At 49.8% G+C, this 14,855-nt stretch overlaps 7 protein-coding genes across 7 annotated transcripts; 4 read left to right on the forward strand and 3 right to left on the reverse strand.

The window, feature by feature from the left end:
• Window positions 1–1,508: 1,508 nt before the first annotated feature.
• On the forward strand, window positions 1,509–2,372 carry J7337_008152 (uncharacterized protein; the record flags this gene model as incomplete). Its single annotated transcript, XM_044825776.1, has 3 exons — window positions 1,509–1,541; window positions 1,736–2,161; window positions 2,211–2,372. 3 exons carry the CDS (start codon window positions 1,509–1,511, stop codon window positions 2,370–2,372), a joined length of 621 nt encoding a protein of 206 aa, XP_044678693.1.
• Window positions 2,373–2,513: 141 nt separating this feature from the next.
• On the reverse strand, window positions 2,514–3,836 carry J7337_008153 (uncharacterized protein; the record flags this gene model as incomplete). Its single annotated transcript, XM_044825777.1, has 1 exon — window positions 2,514–3,836. One exon carries the CDS (start codon window positions 3,834–3,836, stop codon window positions 2,514–2,516), a length of 1,323 nt encoding a protein of 440 aa, XP_044678694.1.
• Window positions 3,837–4,210: 374 nt separating this feature from the next.
• Window positions 4,211–4,888, reverse strand: J7337_008154 (uncharacterized protein; the record flags this gene model as incomplete). The annotated part of the gene is made up of 1 exon (XM_044825778.1): window positions 4,211–4,888. One exon carries the CDS (start codon window positions 4,886–4,888, stop codon window positions 4,211–4,213), a length of 678 nt encoding a protein of 225 aa, XP_044678695.1.
• Window positions 4,889–5,632: 744 nt separating this feature from the next.
• Window positions 5,633–8,076, forward strand: J7337_008155 (uncharacterized protein; the record flags this gene model as incomplete). The annotated part of the gene is made up of 2 exons (XM_044825779.1): window positions 5,633–7,895; window positions 7,946–8,076. 2 exons carry the CDS (start codon window positions 5,633–5,635, stop codon window positions 8,074–8,076), a joined length of 2,394 nt encoding a protein of 797 aa, XP_044678696.1.
• A 184-nt stretch (window positions 8,077–8,260) lies between these two features.
• On the reverse strand, window positions 8,261–8,646 carry J7337_008156 (uncharacterized protein; the record flags this gene model as incomplete). The annotated part of the gene is made up of 3 exons (XM_044825780.1): window positions 8,261–8,422; window positions 8,482–8,550; window positions 8,599–8,646. The coding sequence occupies 3 exons, from the start codon at window positions 8,644–8,646 to the stop codon at window positions 8,261–8,263; spliced, it is 279 nt and encodes a 92-aa protein (XP_044678697.1).
• Window positions 8,647–9,493: 847 nt separating this feature from the next.
• On the forward strand, window positions 9,494–11,218 carry J7337_008157 (uncharacterized protein; the record flags this gene model as incomplete). Its single annotated transcript, XM_044825781.1, has 1 exon — window positions 9,494–11,218. The coding sequence occupies one exon, from the start codon at window positions 9,494–9,496 to the stop codon at window positions 11,216–11,218; it is 1,725 nt and encodes a 574-aa protein (XP_044678698.1).
• Window positions 11,219–12,948: 1,730 nt separating this feature from the next.
• Window positions 12,949–14,806, forward strand: J7337_008158 (uncharacterized protein; the record flags this gene model as incomplete). The annotated part of the gene is made up of 3 exons (XM_044825782.1): window positions 12,949–13,597; window positions 13,648–14,699; window positions 14,735–14,806. The coding sequence occupies 3 exons, from the start codon at window positions 12,949–12,951 to the stop codon at window positions 14,804–14,806; spliced, it is 1,773 nt and encodes a 590-aa protein (XP_044678699.1).
• Between the last annotated feature and the right edge of the window lie 49 nt (window positions 14,807–14,855).

Here is a 14,855-nt window from a genome sequence, read left to right on the forward strand (position 1 = left end):
CACGATCCGCCCGTCATACCGAACGGACCACACAGCACGCCAAGGTAATTCGCCAGGCAGATTGTTATGGCCGCATGGATACGGAGAGAGTAGCATTGGCACTAACAAAGAAAGGTAGCTATTGGGGAGACAAATGTCTGCCTTGATATGGCACCAGATTGTCGGATCCCTTTTGCGGGCGAAACAGTGTTTCATGGGCTGAGCTGGTGGGCCAAGGCAGACATGATACTTGCCCGAAACAGGTAAGATTTTTGTGAGGAGGGGGCTTGTGGTTGGCCGTAGTGGCACATGGCGGACTGCGAGGCATCTCCAATCTTGCGGGGTAGACTTGGGATTGCGTGTAAGAGGCTGAGGGTCAGCAATAGAAGCTTGGACTTGGTTATTGGGACTATTGATTTGTCTAAAATTGGATTTTAAGAGATAGTGGCAGGCTCATGGGTTGTATGTTTGTCAGGTTTGTTGCCTTGTGAAGGAAGCAAACTCTGTTTATTAGCAAGTTCCGATCAAAACACCCATGTCAACTACACTTGAAGTCGTGATTGTTGGCACCAGTGATTGCTCTTACAGTCACAAGCCCAAAGCCTGAATAGAAGCACGAGCTGAAAAGATGTTTCCGATTCTATCCCTAATGAGGAGACGCGCAGCCACGGTGTCCTGTTGTGCAAATGATGTTCGTTCTTCATCTTAGTTGGTTTCGTCGTAGATACCTAACGTTTAGTCTAGAACATTTTCGTCCTATGAGAACACAACCATGGTTGCTGTAAATAATTGACTTCTTATTCGCGGATGCGACCAGGCATACACATAAACAAAAACCCAATAGTACCTAGCCAGGCTGCAGTTCTGCTCGTTGGGCAGAGTGCTACAACTGTTGGTGTTTTTTGCAAGTGGTCACCCTATACCATAAGCTCTATGAGTTCACGGCTTGGATACATACAGATTGAGAAGGATGAGATATGATCCCGTCGCAAGTTCAAGTGTATCGGAAATAAGGCACCTCATGTAGCGTTGATCAAGTATATGAAAGGTGTGATCAAAAGACCAGCTGGATCAAATCGATAAAGTTATTTCTACAGCTCCATCCAAGCCAACCAACTTCTACGCTTGGCTTGTAGCCAACACAAGTTTGGGCCTAAAGCTCCCTTCTCTTATCTTCCATACTTCTTCCTTCTATAGAGATGACCATTGTCGCTTTTACATACATTTTGCGAATATTCTTGAGGCTCTCGGATTAATTAAGGTCTTTTTTAAGCATCGGCGGACTCCGAATATTATAGTGGATCCGTCCAGCGATGATGTGGAGATGTCAAAAAAATTGCCTGAAGATCCCAAATTCTTGCAGGCGCGGTTGCCTCGGCCCTACTTTTTTTTTCTTTTCCTTCTTTTCCTTCTTCTTCTTTCTTCCTCTTGGGCATTAATATCTCTTCATCTGTCCCCGTCGCAACTCTCTTCATTTCTTTCTTCTATATACTATATTACGCTCCGTGCGACGTGTAAATACCGCAAAAATGGTCGAGAAGCTCTACGTCACATACAACGATGTAAGGAGAATTTACCCCGCCACCCCGCCTTGATGATGGGCTGTGATGCGCATCATGAAAAGTCTAGCGATGCGACAGTATCGCCAGCTTGATGGAACACTGTTTGCTGGATACAGGACAGCTGTAGCAAACAACCCTCTATCACCGGCTATGGCACAAAATACACAAATGGTCGGCTGCTGACGTGCTTTCAGGTGCACAAGATGTGCCAAAAGTCCGCTGAGAAGCTTCTCGCCGACTTCCAGCCCCAGCTTCTGATCGCCATCGGTGGCGGTGGTTATGTTCCCGCTCGAATTCTCCGATCTTTCCTCAAGAGGGCCGGCTCTCCCAACATCCCCATCCAGGCCATCGGTCTCTCCCTCTATGAGTCTCTCGGCAACGATGAGGTCGAGGCCCCTGGTACAAAGGTCACCCGGACACAGTGGCTCGACTTGACCGCTCTCGGCGAGATGCAGAACCTCGTCGGAAAGCGAATCCTTATCGTTGACGAGGTCGACGATACCCGAACAACCCTCGAGTACGCTGTCAAGGAGCTTGAGAAGGATGTTGAGATTGCTCGTCAGCGCATGGGCGCGGACGCTCCCGCTCCCAAGACCGAGTTCAGCATTTTTGTCCTCCACGTATGTAGCACGATACTGAAATCACAAGCTCAAACTAACAAATTTTTAGAACAAGGACAAGCCCAAGAAGGGAAAGCTCCCCGATGATATGCTTGCTACCCGGTACTCCGCTGCCGAGACCGTCGGCGACGTCTGGATCAACTACCCCTGGGAGGCCATCGACATCGACGAGCATGACAGGAACGCCAGCCTGCAGACCAAGAGCAACTAAGTGTTTTCTGAGAATTCGGAGTTGGGAAAATGGCGCACAGATTTAAACGAGATATCATATACTTGATGAATGAGATTCCTGAACTATCGGTTCAAAAGATTATCTATACAATGATGCCACCCAAACAGCACCAGACACGAACTAGTTCGAGCTGCAATGCGAAGGAATCCTGCGCCTGCTAACATCTAACACAGCAGATACCCGATTTCCGGTCGCCTCCTTCCAGTACTTAAGACTTAACTTTTTCAGTTCATCTCGTCTATCTTGGACCCGGTTCCCAAGAAAACTCAAGCCTAAGTTCATCACAAGTATCTCGCGGGAGATAAGGGACGGGTAGCGATCGATGTATTCCGGCGAGTCCCGTGACAAGATATTCTCGCTCGCGAGAGCGTACGCTCGGATGAAGCTCTCGTAAGAACACATCTTCAGCTCCCACTTTTCCCCATCGGCTTTGTCTCGCGGCAACGGAGGTCGCGGCCATACTGTATTGTTATACACAGCTTCGGCCATGGCCTTTGTTTCGTCTTGGCCTGGCTGCAGAGGCTTGCAGTCGCCAAAGTCGGTCATCCACAGCCGCGTATGACCTTTCTTATCGGGTGCAAGATAGAACTTGACCCCAGCTGCATCTAAGTTGCACCTCCAGTGGAGTATTGCAAGAGATACGCCCATCTTCTCACACCACAATTCCAGGCGTTGCTCTGTCTCGTGCTTGAGCTGGTCGAGATACACGGGGCGGGAGAGGAGTCTTGTGCTTAGGGGCTCGTCTGGAGGTGCCATCATGCCGAGATGGACTCGAAACCTGACGTTTGACAAGTTCGGGTCATTTTTGACTGACTCTCGAATACTGGAATCAACAAATGTGCGGGCAAGAGCGCGGACTGTGGCTGGTTGGAAAGGCGGAATAAAGCTGGTAACGTATCCCGCTGTTGCGATATCTTGTCCTTCATGATCATGATAGATAACATCGGACACGAAATCTGGGATATAGGGCGATCTAGGCCCTTGGTATCGATCGCAACGGCGATTGAATTTGCCCTTGTTACGGCGTCTCGGTCCTGTGCTTATTTGCAACGCAGGATCATCGTGTCTGTCATAAAAGTTCCGTGTCGCTTGTGTCCATGAGAGATCCATTTGCTTTACGACCAACATATGGTTTTGCACCTCTCTCTTGATAGCCTCGGGATTGTCAGAAAGTTTAGCGGCATATTTTATACCTCCGACTTGGACTTTGTGGATGTTTGAGTTGTTGTGGCAGGGTAGCTTTGTGAGTTGGTATTCCGCTGCATCCCAGGGTTCCCGGAGGCGCCAGGAGGAGCCATTGTACGAAGCGAGCGTTCTGGGGTCACAGTCGTACTCTGTGCTGAGAGCATATTTGCTGACTCCTTCCCGTGTATTAGTCGTGTTGTCTTCTTGTGCGAGTAGGGTAACGACGTGAGGAAGGCGGTGCTTTTGAGTGCTTGCCATGGTATTATGAGGAGCCTCTGCTTCAACAGCTGTTCTAAAAAGGTTGTTGAGGTTTCGCGGTGTCGGAGCGAAATGAGTTGCTCATGCTTCAGGATAAACGCCCTCAGGACAGTTGTAAATCGCGGAGGCAGAAAACATTAGAGGTTCAAAAAGATTGGCAATGGAAGCGGGTCGGCGCAAGTCTTATACGCCAGGCTCAAAGTTTGCGATACCAAACTGCTCCCACTTTAAAAGTTAATACAATACATAGTTTCTTGTCTATAGTCTAATCGTCAACTCTATCATCCAAATCCCCAATGAGTAAAATGAAAACAAGGGGTATAAGCTTTTCCGTCATGTCTCAGCCCAAATAACCATTCCAACTCACGCTTCACTCAGCTCTCCTTGGTGCCCTCACTCTCATGCCTCTTCTTCAAAAGCTTCTCCGTCTTCATGAACTCTCTGATCCCAACTGGCAAATCCGCATACAGCTCCTCGTCCCAAAAGTCCTTTGCGATCTTGGCCTTGCCAACCTCTGGCGCAGCCCAATTCGACTCTGACCCTCCACCGTCCGAATCCATCGAGCCTTCGTGTTTTCTCAGCGCAGCTTGTGCCTCTGCGTTCTTGAGCTGCCACTCCTCCAGTTCATCGCGATACTGGTCATACACGCAGTTCACACAGCCGCTCATGCAGCAATTATCCGGCTCAACGGGTTTGGGCGGTACGAGCACGCCGGCTATATATGTCGCTTTTGCCTTTCGCGCTGCTAGGCGTTCGTCTTTATCTGCGGAGCCGAAGAGGCGTGAGCCAAAGACCAAGCGTGCTTTTTCTTCTGGTGTTTGCACTGCGGTTTTGGTAGGGAACTCGGATTGCACTGAGGGGTCTGCTGTTTTGGGAGGGACTTCTGGTTTGTCGATTGGGATGTGAGACGGGTTGTTGAGAATTACTTCGTAGTATGGGCCGAGGGAACTGCGCTGCGGCCAGTCTTCGGTTCGATTTGGTGTGGCGCTGACGATGCTTCGTGAGGGTATTAACGGTCGTAGCCGAGGTAGTAATCTGGACGGTATTGACATTGTGAATCGACGCTGTTAATTGGTATGTATACGGGTATGGTGAGAGAAGGGTTTGGGCGTTGAAGGAGGAGGAGTGGCGGGCGAAAAAGTGAGGAAGTTGGGTTGGTAATGCAAATAGCGAGAGCCGAGAAAGTTGGTGTTGAGGGTCGGAAGTCCGTCATTTTCGCCTCGGACGTCATCGGCTGGGGTGAAGCTAGCGAAAAGTGGGGTGCGTGGGGGCGGAATGAGCCTCTTGAACTTTGGCGATAACTTCAAAGTCACTACCGATCGAATTTCAGAAAATGGCTTTCAATTCATGAATCATCTTCTTGAAACTTCGAATGGACCCCCACTGATTCAACATGCACCAGGTGCCTTGAAGGTCTTCAAACGCTCGCAATAATGGAAGAAGCACGTGATCCCTCAATAGGCTGGGGGGGACAGTTGCTGGCCATGTAATCACTATTGAGTTAAAGTTCTTTTGACATCGGTGTAAGATCGCAACTTAACCACTTCGTCTTCGGTCTTTATACAGTCAATTTAAGCTCTCAAAGTCCTTGGATGACGCTTGTGTAACCTCAATCCACATTTGGCATTGCGAAAACAATTTGCCCGTTTCGGTAAGCGGTGAGGCCCACTTCCTTAGACGCGACAGTGTCATCCAAAGTAAACACAAACCAATGCGACCACCAATTATCGACAAGACCATCCAACATCGTCAAATGTTATAACCAATTTCCTCAAATCACCCAATAATCACATACAATGGAGGAATCTGCGCCAAAGCGGAGGCGTACTTCGCCGCGCACTTCTCTCAATGTCGGCGCAGCTGAAGAACCCGCGTCACCACAAAGAAGACGGCCATCATACGCATCACCCACCAAAGCAAGCATGTCACGAAATAACCCCGAGGCTTTTGAGCGGCGACGATCAAGATCACCGCAGAAGTTACCGAACGCACGAGCTTCCGGTCAATTTACCTTTGATAGTCCTTCGGAAGCTCTTGCAGCGCGCTTAGCGACGAGTAGGATTGTTAGCGATGCTCCTACGCCTACGCGCCCTGAGGATACGACACCAGGATCGATTAGACGTGTAGGTGGAGGAATGGCTTCTGCTGCTAGGAGGACGTCTTCGAGAGCGGGTGCGAGCGCGGAGGAAGATGACTTTAATCCATTTCGGGGGAAGGTCTTGAGAAGATCGCCTCAAGCTGGGATTAGGATGGATGTTGATATGCCGCAGCCTGAATTACCGCCTGCGATCGAGGCGAGTTCGCCTCCTGCGCCGTCTGCTTCTATGCCGGAACCTCAGCTTGGATTGCCTCCGGATGACCCCATGGAGGAGCCTGAGGAAAGCACTCCCATTCTGTCTGAGGAGCTGGCACCTGCGGAAGAGACGTCACCAGCGAAATCCCTGTCAGCGGCTAGAAGTCCGTCACCAGCACGGTCGTTTTCTTCGTACGATCTCGAGATTCCAGCGCGGTCTTCATCTCCAATCAGATCACCGTCCCCAGCTCAAGCTGCAGCAGCGCCAGAGCCAGAAGAGGATGAAGAACCGGACGGAGAGCCTGAGCAAGGCGTAGAACCAGAAGCGGAGCCAGAACAAGAATCAGTGTCAGATCTTGATCCCGAACCCCAGCCTGATCCCGAACCTGAACGAGACTCTCCAAGCCCACCACCACCTTTGCCAGATTTCTCATCCTCGCCCCCGCCAGCTTCAATGCCGCCTCCAAGGATACCACCATTAGTGCAACCGAACTCGCAAGACGCCGCTCCATCAGCTTCACAACCAGTACCTCGACTACTGCCACGCGACAAAGGACCACGAAAGAGCTTCCAGAACAGCCCAGTCAGATTCCGCGAGTTCTCACAGCAACGGGACTCACCACTTGGCAAACCGCCGTCGCGTCTGTTGGAGAAGCCAAGGAAGAGCTTCGCTCAAGCGGGGTCAGCGTTCAGAGAGCCACCAGCTGTTCAAACCAGCGCTCCAGAGGCTAGGCAACCCCGGGCTTTTGATCCAGATGCAGAGAAGAAAAAGGAGCGGGATAGAGTTCAGAAGGAGATACAGGACTTGAAGAAGGACCTTGAAATTGCCCGAAAGGAGAATGAACGCATTCGATTGATGCAACAGTCTGGTCGCATACTTGCACCGACAAATCAAGACGAGGTCATTAGCCTTATTGAACGCCACCTGATGTCTACTGGCACAGAACAGAGCAAAACAGCATCGCAGCAGTTACTACAAGCGGCGCTAAATCCCGCTGCTCTGTTGCCTTTCAGCAAGCCAACAGCTCCGGTGGTCCGACCATCGGTTGAGGAGAAGCAGCCTGACATCAAGTCACATCATCCCGTGGCCATGACAGCGACAGAGGAACTGCCCTACCTTGAGCTTTTTACACCATTCTCGATGACATCCAATACATCCATACTACCAGAGGCTGGAGGAGAGCCACTGAGGCAGCATTACTCGATTGCACTTCGATCACGCGAAATACCAGGAATCTTTACAGCCAAGATTGAGATGATAGTCAATGCCACAGAGCTTACAGTTCTCGATCTCGACGTTACAGCCTTGGAACCAGCTGCAAAGTCTGAGCTCGGTCCTTTCATTCGCAAGATCTGCACAGGTGACTGCAACCGTTCCATGCAACGCAACATCGGTATCCTATCGTGGGCCATGGGTGAGTGGCTTCGAGTCGCTATCGATAGAGCAGGCTTTTGGTGCCAGCTGGAACAAAGTCTGGGCTCAAAGGACGGTGTATCGGAGGCTGCAGCTCGAATGAGGTCAAAGAAACACAGACGGAGGCGGGACAGTGGGGAGGACTCGGATGAGGACGAGCCGACACGAGTAGAATCTGTCAAGAAAGCAGACCTCATTCGCTATTTGGGCCAGCAACACTTCGATATATCAGTTCCGTACGGCGATGCAGATGAGTCTGGCGCAACTGTACGACTGGGATGGAAGACCGAGTTTGACTGGACTGGAGAAGCGCAAACCAGACTTTCCGTCTTGGTAGGCGCTCCAGGAAAATGTGAGTACATACACGACTACTTTGATGTAACCAATCACTGACGATCACAGGGCACCAAACAGACGAACGAGGATCACTTGCAAAGATCCCCAAACTTTTTGAAGAACTTGTACACGGCCATGAAGAGCCCGAAACAGCTGTACGAACAATTGTAGCACTCATCGCCGGCGAGCAATCATGATAGAGTTCATATAGATGGCAAACCTCACAAGGATAGGCGTATGATACTGTAGAATTCCTCTGCGCAGGTCGCAAGAACAAGATACCAGATTATTGTAATTAAAATTTTGTAACCTCATCCACCATTCCCCGTAGCCCTTCTATAGCCGTTTGGATCATCGTACATGGGTGTGCTTTTCGCCAATTTAGTCGACAGTGACGCCGAGCTGTCGGAGCTCAACCTTGGCCTGCTCAATCTCCGCCGTGAGCTCCTTGTGTGCGTTGGGGACGTCGTTGAAGGTAAGGATGCCGAAGCCGAGACGGAAGAGGAGGTATGCGCCGAAGGAGACGAGGGCCCAGAAGGGGAGCTACAATGCCGCCGATTAGATAATTGAAGTTTGGGGTGTCTGTTTAGGGGGTGTCATACCACAGGGACGATCTGCTCCTGGATCAGAGGAGGAAGGGGGATGAGCTCGAGGAAGAGCGCAAGGTAGAGCTGCACAGCGTTAGTTCAATTCTCCCGGGATTACGACGGCAAACGTACAGAAGAAACCAAGAGGGCGAGAGAAATGGTCTGCTGAGCGCGAGTCATCTTGGCGGTTCTTTTTTAAGGAGCGTGGTGTTGGAATGAGCGCGGGGGAGGAACTGTGATGGTATCGTGGTGCTTGAGGAGACGTGTCAGGGGTGCGCGTTGTTGGAGCTGTTTGGATGACTAAGATTGTGTTAGGTAAGCACTTGGATGTCAACCTACCTACCCTACATGGAAAGCTCCCAGTCAAGGGATGAATAGCAACTTATTATTTTCTTAAAATGTTATTAAGTAATTGAAAGAGCTTCGTATCTCTTCGTTGACACTATTATTGTCGGTTATACCGATTCTAATCAGATTAATAAAAGACTGGTTTCACGAAACCGATCAACTGCTAACGACGGGAGCCTCCTTCCAGTCCCACCACTAACGTTACTTCCTTCCGCTTTCCTTGATTAAGTTCTGTCCGTAATAATGGCAACTTTTCACCAGTTGCCGGCCGCACTTTGATTCAATCCATCAACCTTCATCAACCAGAATAAACATCAACCCCGGCGTCAACGGCGTTTTTGGTCTAGCACCTTGTTTGGCAACCAACTTACGTGGACATACCCGTGTTTCTCCCGCTTAAGTCCCGAAAACCGAGTGGAACGACGCCTAGAACGCCCATTTCCCATTCGATCTCCAGCCGTTTCTCCCGCAATTTGGCCATTCAATTTACTCGATTTTGTACAGCTAAATGTATCTGAAGCCTGGTCTCAAGCGACAGTCTTGCGACTTTTGCTTTCGGCGCAAGGTCAAGTGCGATTGGGTATCGCGTGAATCCGAAGGCCATACTCAGTGTTCCCATTGTGAGTTACGGGATATAGCTTGTACGAATTCCGATGACCGTAGTCGAGCCAGACGGAGCATGCGCCGTGATGTCCGTTCTGCCGCTCGTCGAATCTCATCCAACCCCGATGACGGGCATGTGGCTGATGATGGTAACCCTCCCGGCAGTACCAACGATACCTATCTACTCAATGAGGAGAAGAGCATCTCCGCCCTACCCCAGATTGACCTACCGCAGACTGAGGTGTTGCCTATTGACCCAAGACTACAATATCCGGCTGTTGACTCTGAGCCTGCATGGCAAGATATTAGTTGGGATCTGGGAGCTGAGAGTATCTCGTTTCTTGACAGTGTCTTTACGCACGACTACAACTTCGACAATATGCCCAACAGTCCTCGGATATACGCCAGTGAGGAGATCGTAGATGCTTTACAAAACCCTTACGAAATCCTCGAACTTGATCCGAGCACTCTTAAAGCAGCAATCGACGCTTACTTTGACCTGGCGTCGCTCGCTATCCCGATACTAGACAGAAACTCATTCCAGGCTGACTACACGAGCCAAAGAGCCAGCCCTGCATTGGTGTACGCTGTAGCATGCCGAGGATGCCCCTTCCTATCGATGTCGCGAAAATGGCTGGTGCAGCAGCGGCTGGCGAGCGAGTTCAGACGAGCATGGCTAGAGGCAAGGTCAGCTACAGGGGACAAGCAATCAATCAGACTGGACGACCTTGAAGCTCTGGCTCTCATGGTCGACTTTACCTACGAACCGGCTGAGGATGTCAACACAGCGCTCCATTCCCAGCTTGGTAGCCTTTTCCTAACACACGACAGCCTGGTCCTCATGACACTACAGTATCAGATTCTTTGCCACACGTCCTTGGCCGAAGGCTCCTTAGCACCTTTGCATGGGACAGAAGAGCGAAAAAGGTTGCTTTTCTGGTACGTGTATGGAAAAGATACGTTCCGCGCCCTCGACCAAAAATCCCCTTCTCGTATCAGGGACGGCCAAGCTGAAGTTATGGAGCAACTACCAGAGCATGAAGAGCGAACATATCTTGATGCCATACTCGCTTTAGCCATCATCGTAAGAAAGATCAACCATGACTTTCTGGGTGTTGCTGCTGGACATGCAAATGTCAGCCACCAAGATGTCGTCAAGTTATACGGTCAACTGGAAGAGTGGCGTAAGAAGTTGCCCTCTTACTTGCTTTGGGACGCTAAACGAGACTTCAGCCTGACTGCTGAAAGCGGGACTGGGAAAGTAGCCCAAGCGCACCAGCTGCAACAGGCTATCCTTCTGTTTCTCGAACACAACTGCTGCATGCAAATCGAAAGATGTGCTTCAGAACGTGGGATAACTAACCCCATCTCACTGGAGGCGGTTATGCTGAATCACCTTATCGAGTACCAAACCTTGGCAATGACGAACAATATAACAGAAGCTGTTAAGTGGCTCCGGTCGCAGAAAGTATGCCAGAACACACCTCAAGGCACTGTTGCCTATCCCCTGTTCGACCTTTCCCCAGACATCCTGCGCGATATCTGTGCTGGCACTGCTTATTGGCTGTGCGACCGCGGGAAGAAACTCATCAATTTCAACAAGGCTTCCGTCAGTTCCACAGGCTACGGGGAGGTTTCTCTAACGCAAGGGGCGGAAAACTTTGCCGCAAATGCGGCATTACTGAAAGATGCCGTGGCAACAGCAAAATCGCACAGTGATACACCATGCTTGGTCGAGAAGTTGGACGGGCAGCTCTCATCTTTGAACGAGGCGATCAAAAGCGCCAATAACGGCCGATGACTGTTTTTTTAAGCCCTTCATGACTCTTCTTTGAAAGTCACGGATACTCTTTTTAATGTTTTATGAATGTTTATTGGTCATGCCAGGCCCTCTGCTTTGCATTGTGATATCGCGAAAAGAGACAAAAAGAAAGGGCAAAGAAAAATAAGAAACGCCAGAGTTATGCTGGCCGTATAACATGTTACGGAATTTGTATTAATAGAATGTCTTTAGATATCTATTCTTCAGGGCGCGAAAGATGTTATTACTTAGCTAGTTCCAGGGACGGATAATTAATCATCGTTTTTATAACGACACCAAAATGTGATCCAAATACTGGAGTACCAGGCATGATAAATCCTCAACCCTTTGTCTGCACATACGACATAGTATAGTTCTCGACACAAATAGGCTTTCCTGAGTTGGATTTGCGGGCACCCAGCCACAACTCAGGGTGAAAGATGGTCAGGGTGATGGTCATGACTACCATCGGTACGCTGTCCAGTGCAAAGAACACGCCTTCCATGGACGCGAGGGGGCCGTTGAAACCCCCGCTTAGCTCTGCACATCGCCAGCATGAGCGGACAAAGAGACAGGCGGAGGCTATCGCTAGACCTTGCAAACCACACTCATTAGTCGTTGAAATTGCATAATAACAGGATACTCTCACCTATCACGTAAAGATGCCTCTTCTCCTGACGTATTTCAAGCCAAGAGCGGTGGCAAATGACCCAAAGTGCGAGACAAAAGATGGCTGTGAACAGGACCTGAACAGCTAAGCCGGTGATCATGAGGTCCACACCGATTGGATTCTCTGCGAATATAGCCGCAAGAGAGCCGCCACATCCTATGAAGCAAAGACATATGAAATCGCCGAGGATAAACAGAGACGCAAAGAGGCGAGGGCTGATGCGAGTGAACCGAGATGATGAATAGCGTTGCTGTAGTGTGCTGATGTTAAGATAGAGGGCAGAAGATAGAAAAGTCGGGCCAAGTGTGAGGCCAATGATATACCTGTTCATACCCATTAGAATTCCTTATACTAAGAACAGAGAGGCTCGATAGTGCTTACATGATGTACCCGTTCTTGTTGTCTCGATTATGTGAGAGCTGAACCTTTCCACAATAACCAATAAGTTCCAATAGAATGCCACAGACCATCCCAATGGAGTACCCATAGAAACGCCAGAAGCGAATGGCGATGAGAACATGCAGAGGAAGAGAAATTGAGTAGAAAGAGAGAAAGATTGCATTTGGGGCCAGAACCGGCGAGAAATCTATGGCTGCGATGCCGTTCCGTAGTGGTGTAGTTGTGTTCATGGTCGCGCAGTGAGGAAGTTGAAACTGGAAGGAACGTTTAGGAAAGAGGGAAGAAAGTAACTAGAAGTCGGACGAGGGAGAAGAGAGAAGAGAGAGTTTGTAGGCCGTAGGGGATTCTAATATATAGAATAGGTGTGATAGACTAGGACGTGGGGCGAGCGACTTACACCACCTCCGAGACTAGCGAATCTAGAACATCCGACGCTATATTTACGGACGTTAAGCGGTAGATAAATCCAAGTCTCTAAACGGCATATGAACGGTCAATGAATGGAAATTCATTTGCCCTCAGAAATCCAAGGTTTGTCTCGGTTGAAGGAAATTGCCAAGACGATGGAGCTGTATATAAGAACCACTTCATGCTCAGTTCTGGAATGAAATTAGTACAAAGACTCAGAACCACTGTCAAGATCTGTATAGTTGTATCCAACATGCGCATCCAAATCCTAGGAACAGCTGTATCAGCAGCCCTCTTGGGCTTTGTCACAGTGCCAGTACAAGCTTCGAGTCCTTGTCCCCTATTTGGACCAGATTTACCCATTCCAACAGGGCTGGGTGATGATGCTTCTATCAAGAGGGCCGTATCTGAAATCCTACAGCTTGCTCCAAGCCTCGATATCGACTTTCAGAATACATCTTTCTCCGTCGACATCTATCCAGCGGCAGACAAACAACCCCTTTTCACCTATCATCACTCAGCCGCATACCGTGGACACGGCGTCCAGGTCGTCAATGATACGACAGTTTATCGCATAGGTAGCATCTCGAAATTGCTCACAGCCTATGTATACCTACTGGAGGTTGGGGACGTGTCATTCAACCAGCCCATCACACGATATGTGCCTGAGCTAGCAGATATCTCTGCGGAGCTGAGGAAGAAGCATGCCTCTAATCTTAAATATGTGGACTGGGATGTCATAACCATTGGCGCACTCGCATCGCACATGGCTGGCATACCACGAGACTCCCCAAGCCCTGCTTCGTCGGACCGCCAACTAGAACGGTTGGGATTTCCACCAGTTCGCCCGGTTGACTTTGCCTACTGTGGGAAAAGCGTCTTGTATCCTTGCAACCGCACTGGTACGTTGTAACTGTCCAATATCTGGCATAACACTGACACCTATCAATAGCCTTCTTTGACGTCATACAGAACCGCCACCCAGTCGAAGCAGCGTTTTCAACCCCTATATACTCCAACATTGGTTACCAAATCATGGCGTATGCGCTTGAGAATATAACTGGAACGACGTATCCTGATATTTTATCACGCCAACTTATCCTCCCCCTCCGTTTGAATTCTACAAGCTATGCTAAGCCGGCCAATGCTGATTCATCTATCATACCTGGCAGTCCAAGCGGCTCTTGGTATGATGTCGACACGCGCGATGAGGGACCGGCCGGGGGAATATACTCGTCGATCGCAGACCTACGCAGGATCGGACAGTCTCTTTTAACATATGAAGTGCTGTCGCCCTCTGCAACCCGACGATGGATGAAACCCGTCAGTTTCACTGCCGATCCACAGGTTGCAGTCGGCGCACCATGGGAGATTGCTCGTCTTCCATCCACCAACAGAACCAGTTGGATGTACACCAAGGGTGGTCAGTTGGGAATGTACAGCAGCCTAATGGCTTTACTACCAGATTGGGGTGTCGGACTCACTGTTTTGGCCGCTGGAACCGATGCTCCGGGAGTTGTGGGCATGATGCCGGGTGCGATTGTTTCCAAGCTAGTTCCTGCTTTGGAGCAAGCTGCTAAGCGGCAAGCAAGACGAAGTTATAGTGGCCGCTACGGAAATGAACGAAATGGTATGACGGTAGCTGTGCAGGACAGTCTACCAGGGCTAGGCGTCACGTCGTGGCATCTCGATGGACGCGACATGTTTGATTCAATCCGCCTGATGGTCTCAGAGTCGTCGACTGGCTCAGGAAACGTCAGCATGAGATTGTATCCGACGGGTCTACAGACGCAAACAGACGGAAAGGCTAGACTTGAGAGTTGGCGGGCGGTCTACGAGATCATTGATGCCTCTTCGCCGTCCAGTTCGTACTGTGCTAGCTGGTTCAGTGTGGATTCGGTCACGTACGGAGGTGTGTCTATCGACGAGTTTGTCATCGGTCTTTCGGCAGACGGGACTGCTCAGGGCATTACCATAAGCGCCTTTAATACTTGGCTTGAAAGGGTACGACGTTGATTTAGTATGGTAATCTGGTGCAGGTGGGATCTGGTATGCTACGCCTTGGTTGTCAAAAGGGAGGCAGGAAGGCTTGGGATCTCTTTTCTATGTAATGAGAAGATTTAGATAAACTTGATATGTATAACTAGAAACTCAGATTGG

The sequence above is a fragment of the Fusarium musae genome, chromosome 6 (genome assembly GCF_019915245.1).
Source record: "Fusarium musae strain F31 chromosome 6, whole genome shotgun sequence".
NCBI classification, from domain to species: domain Eukaryota; kingdom Fungi; phylum Ascomycota; class Sordariomycetes; order Hypocreales; family Nectriaceae; genus Fusarium; species Fusarium musae.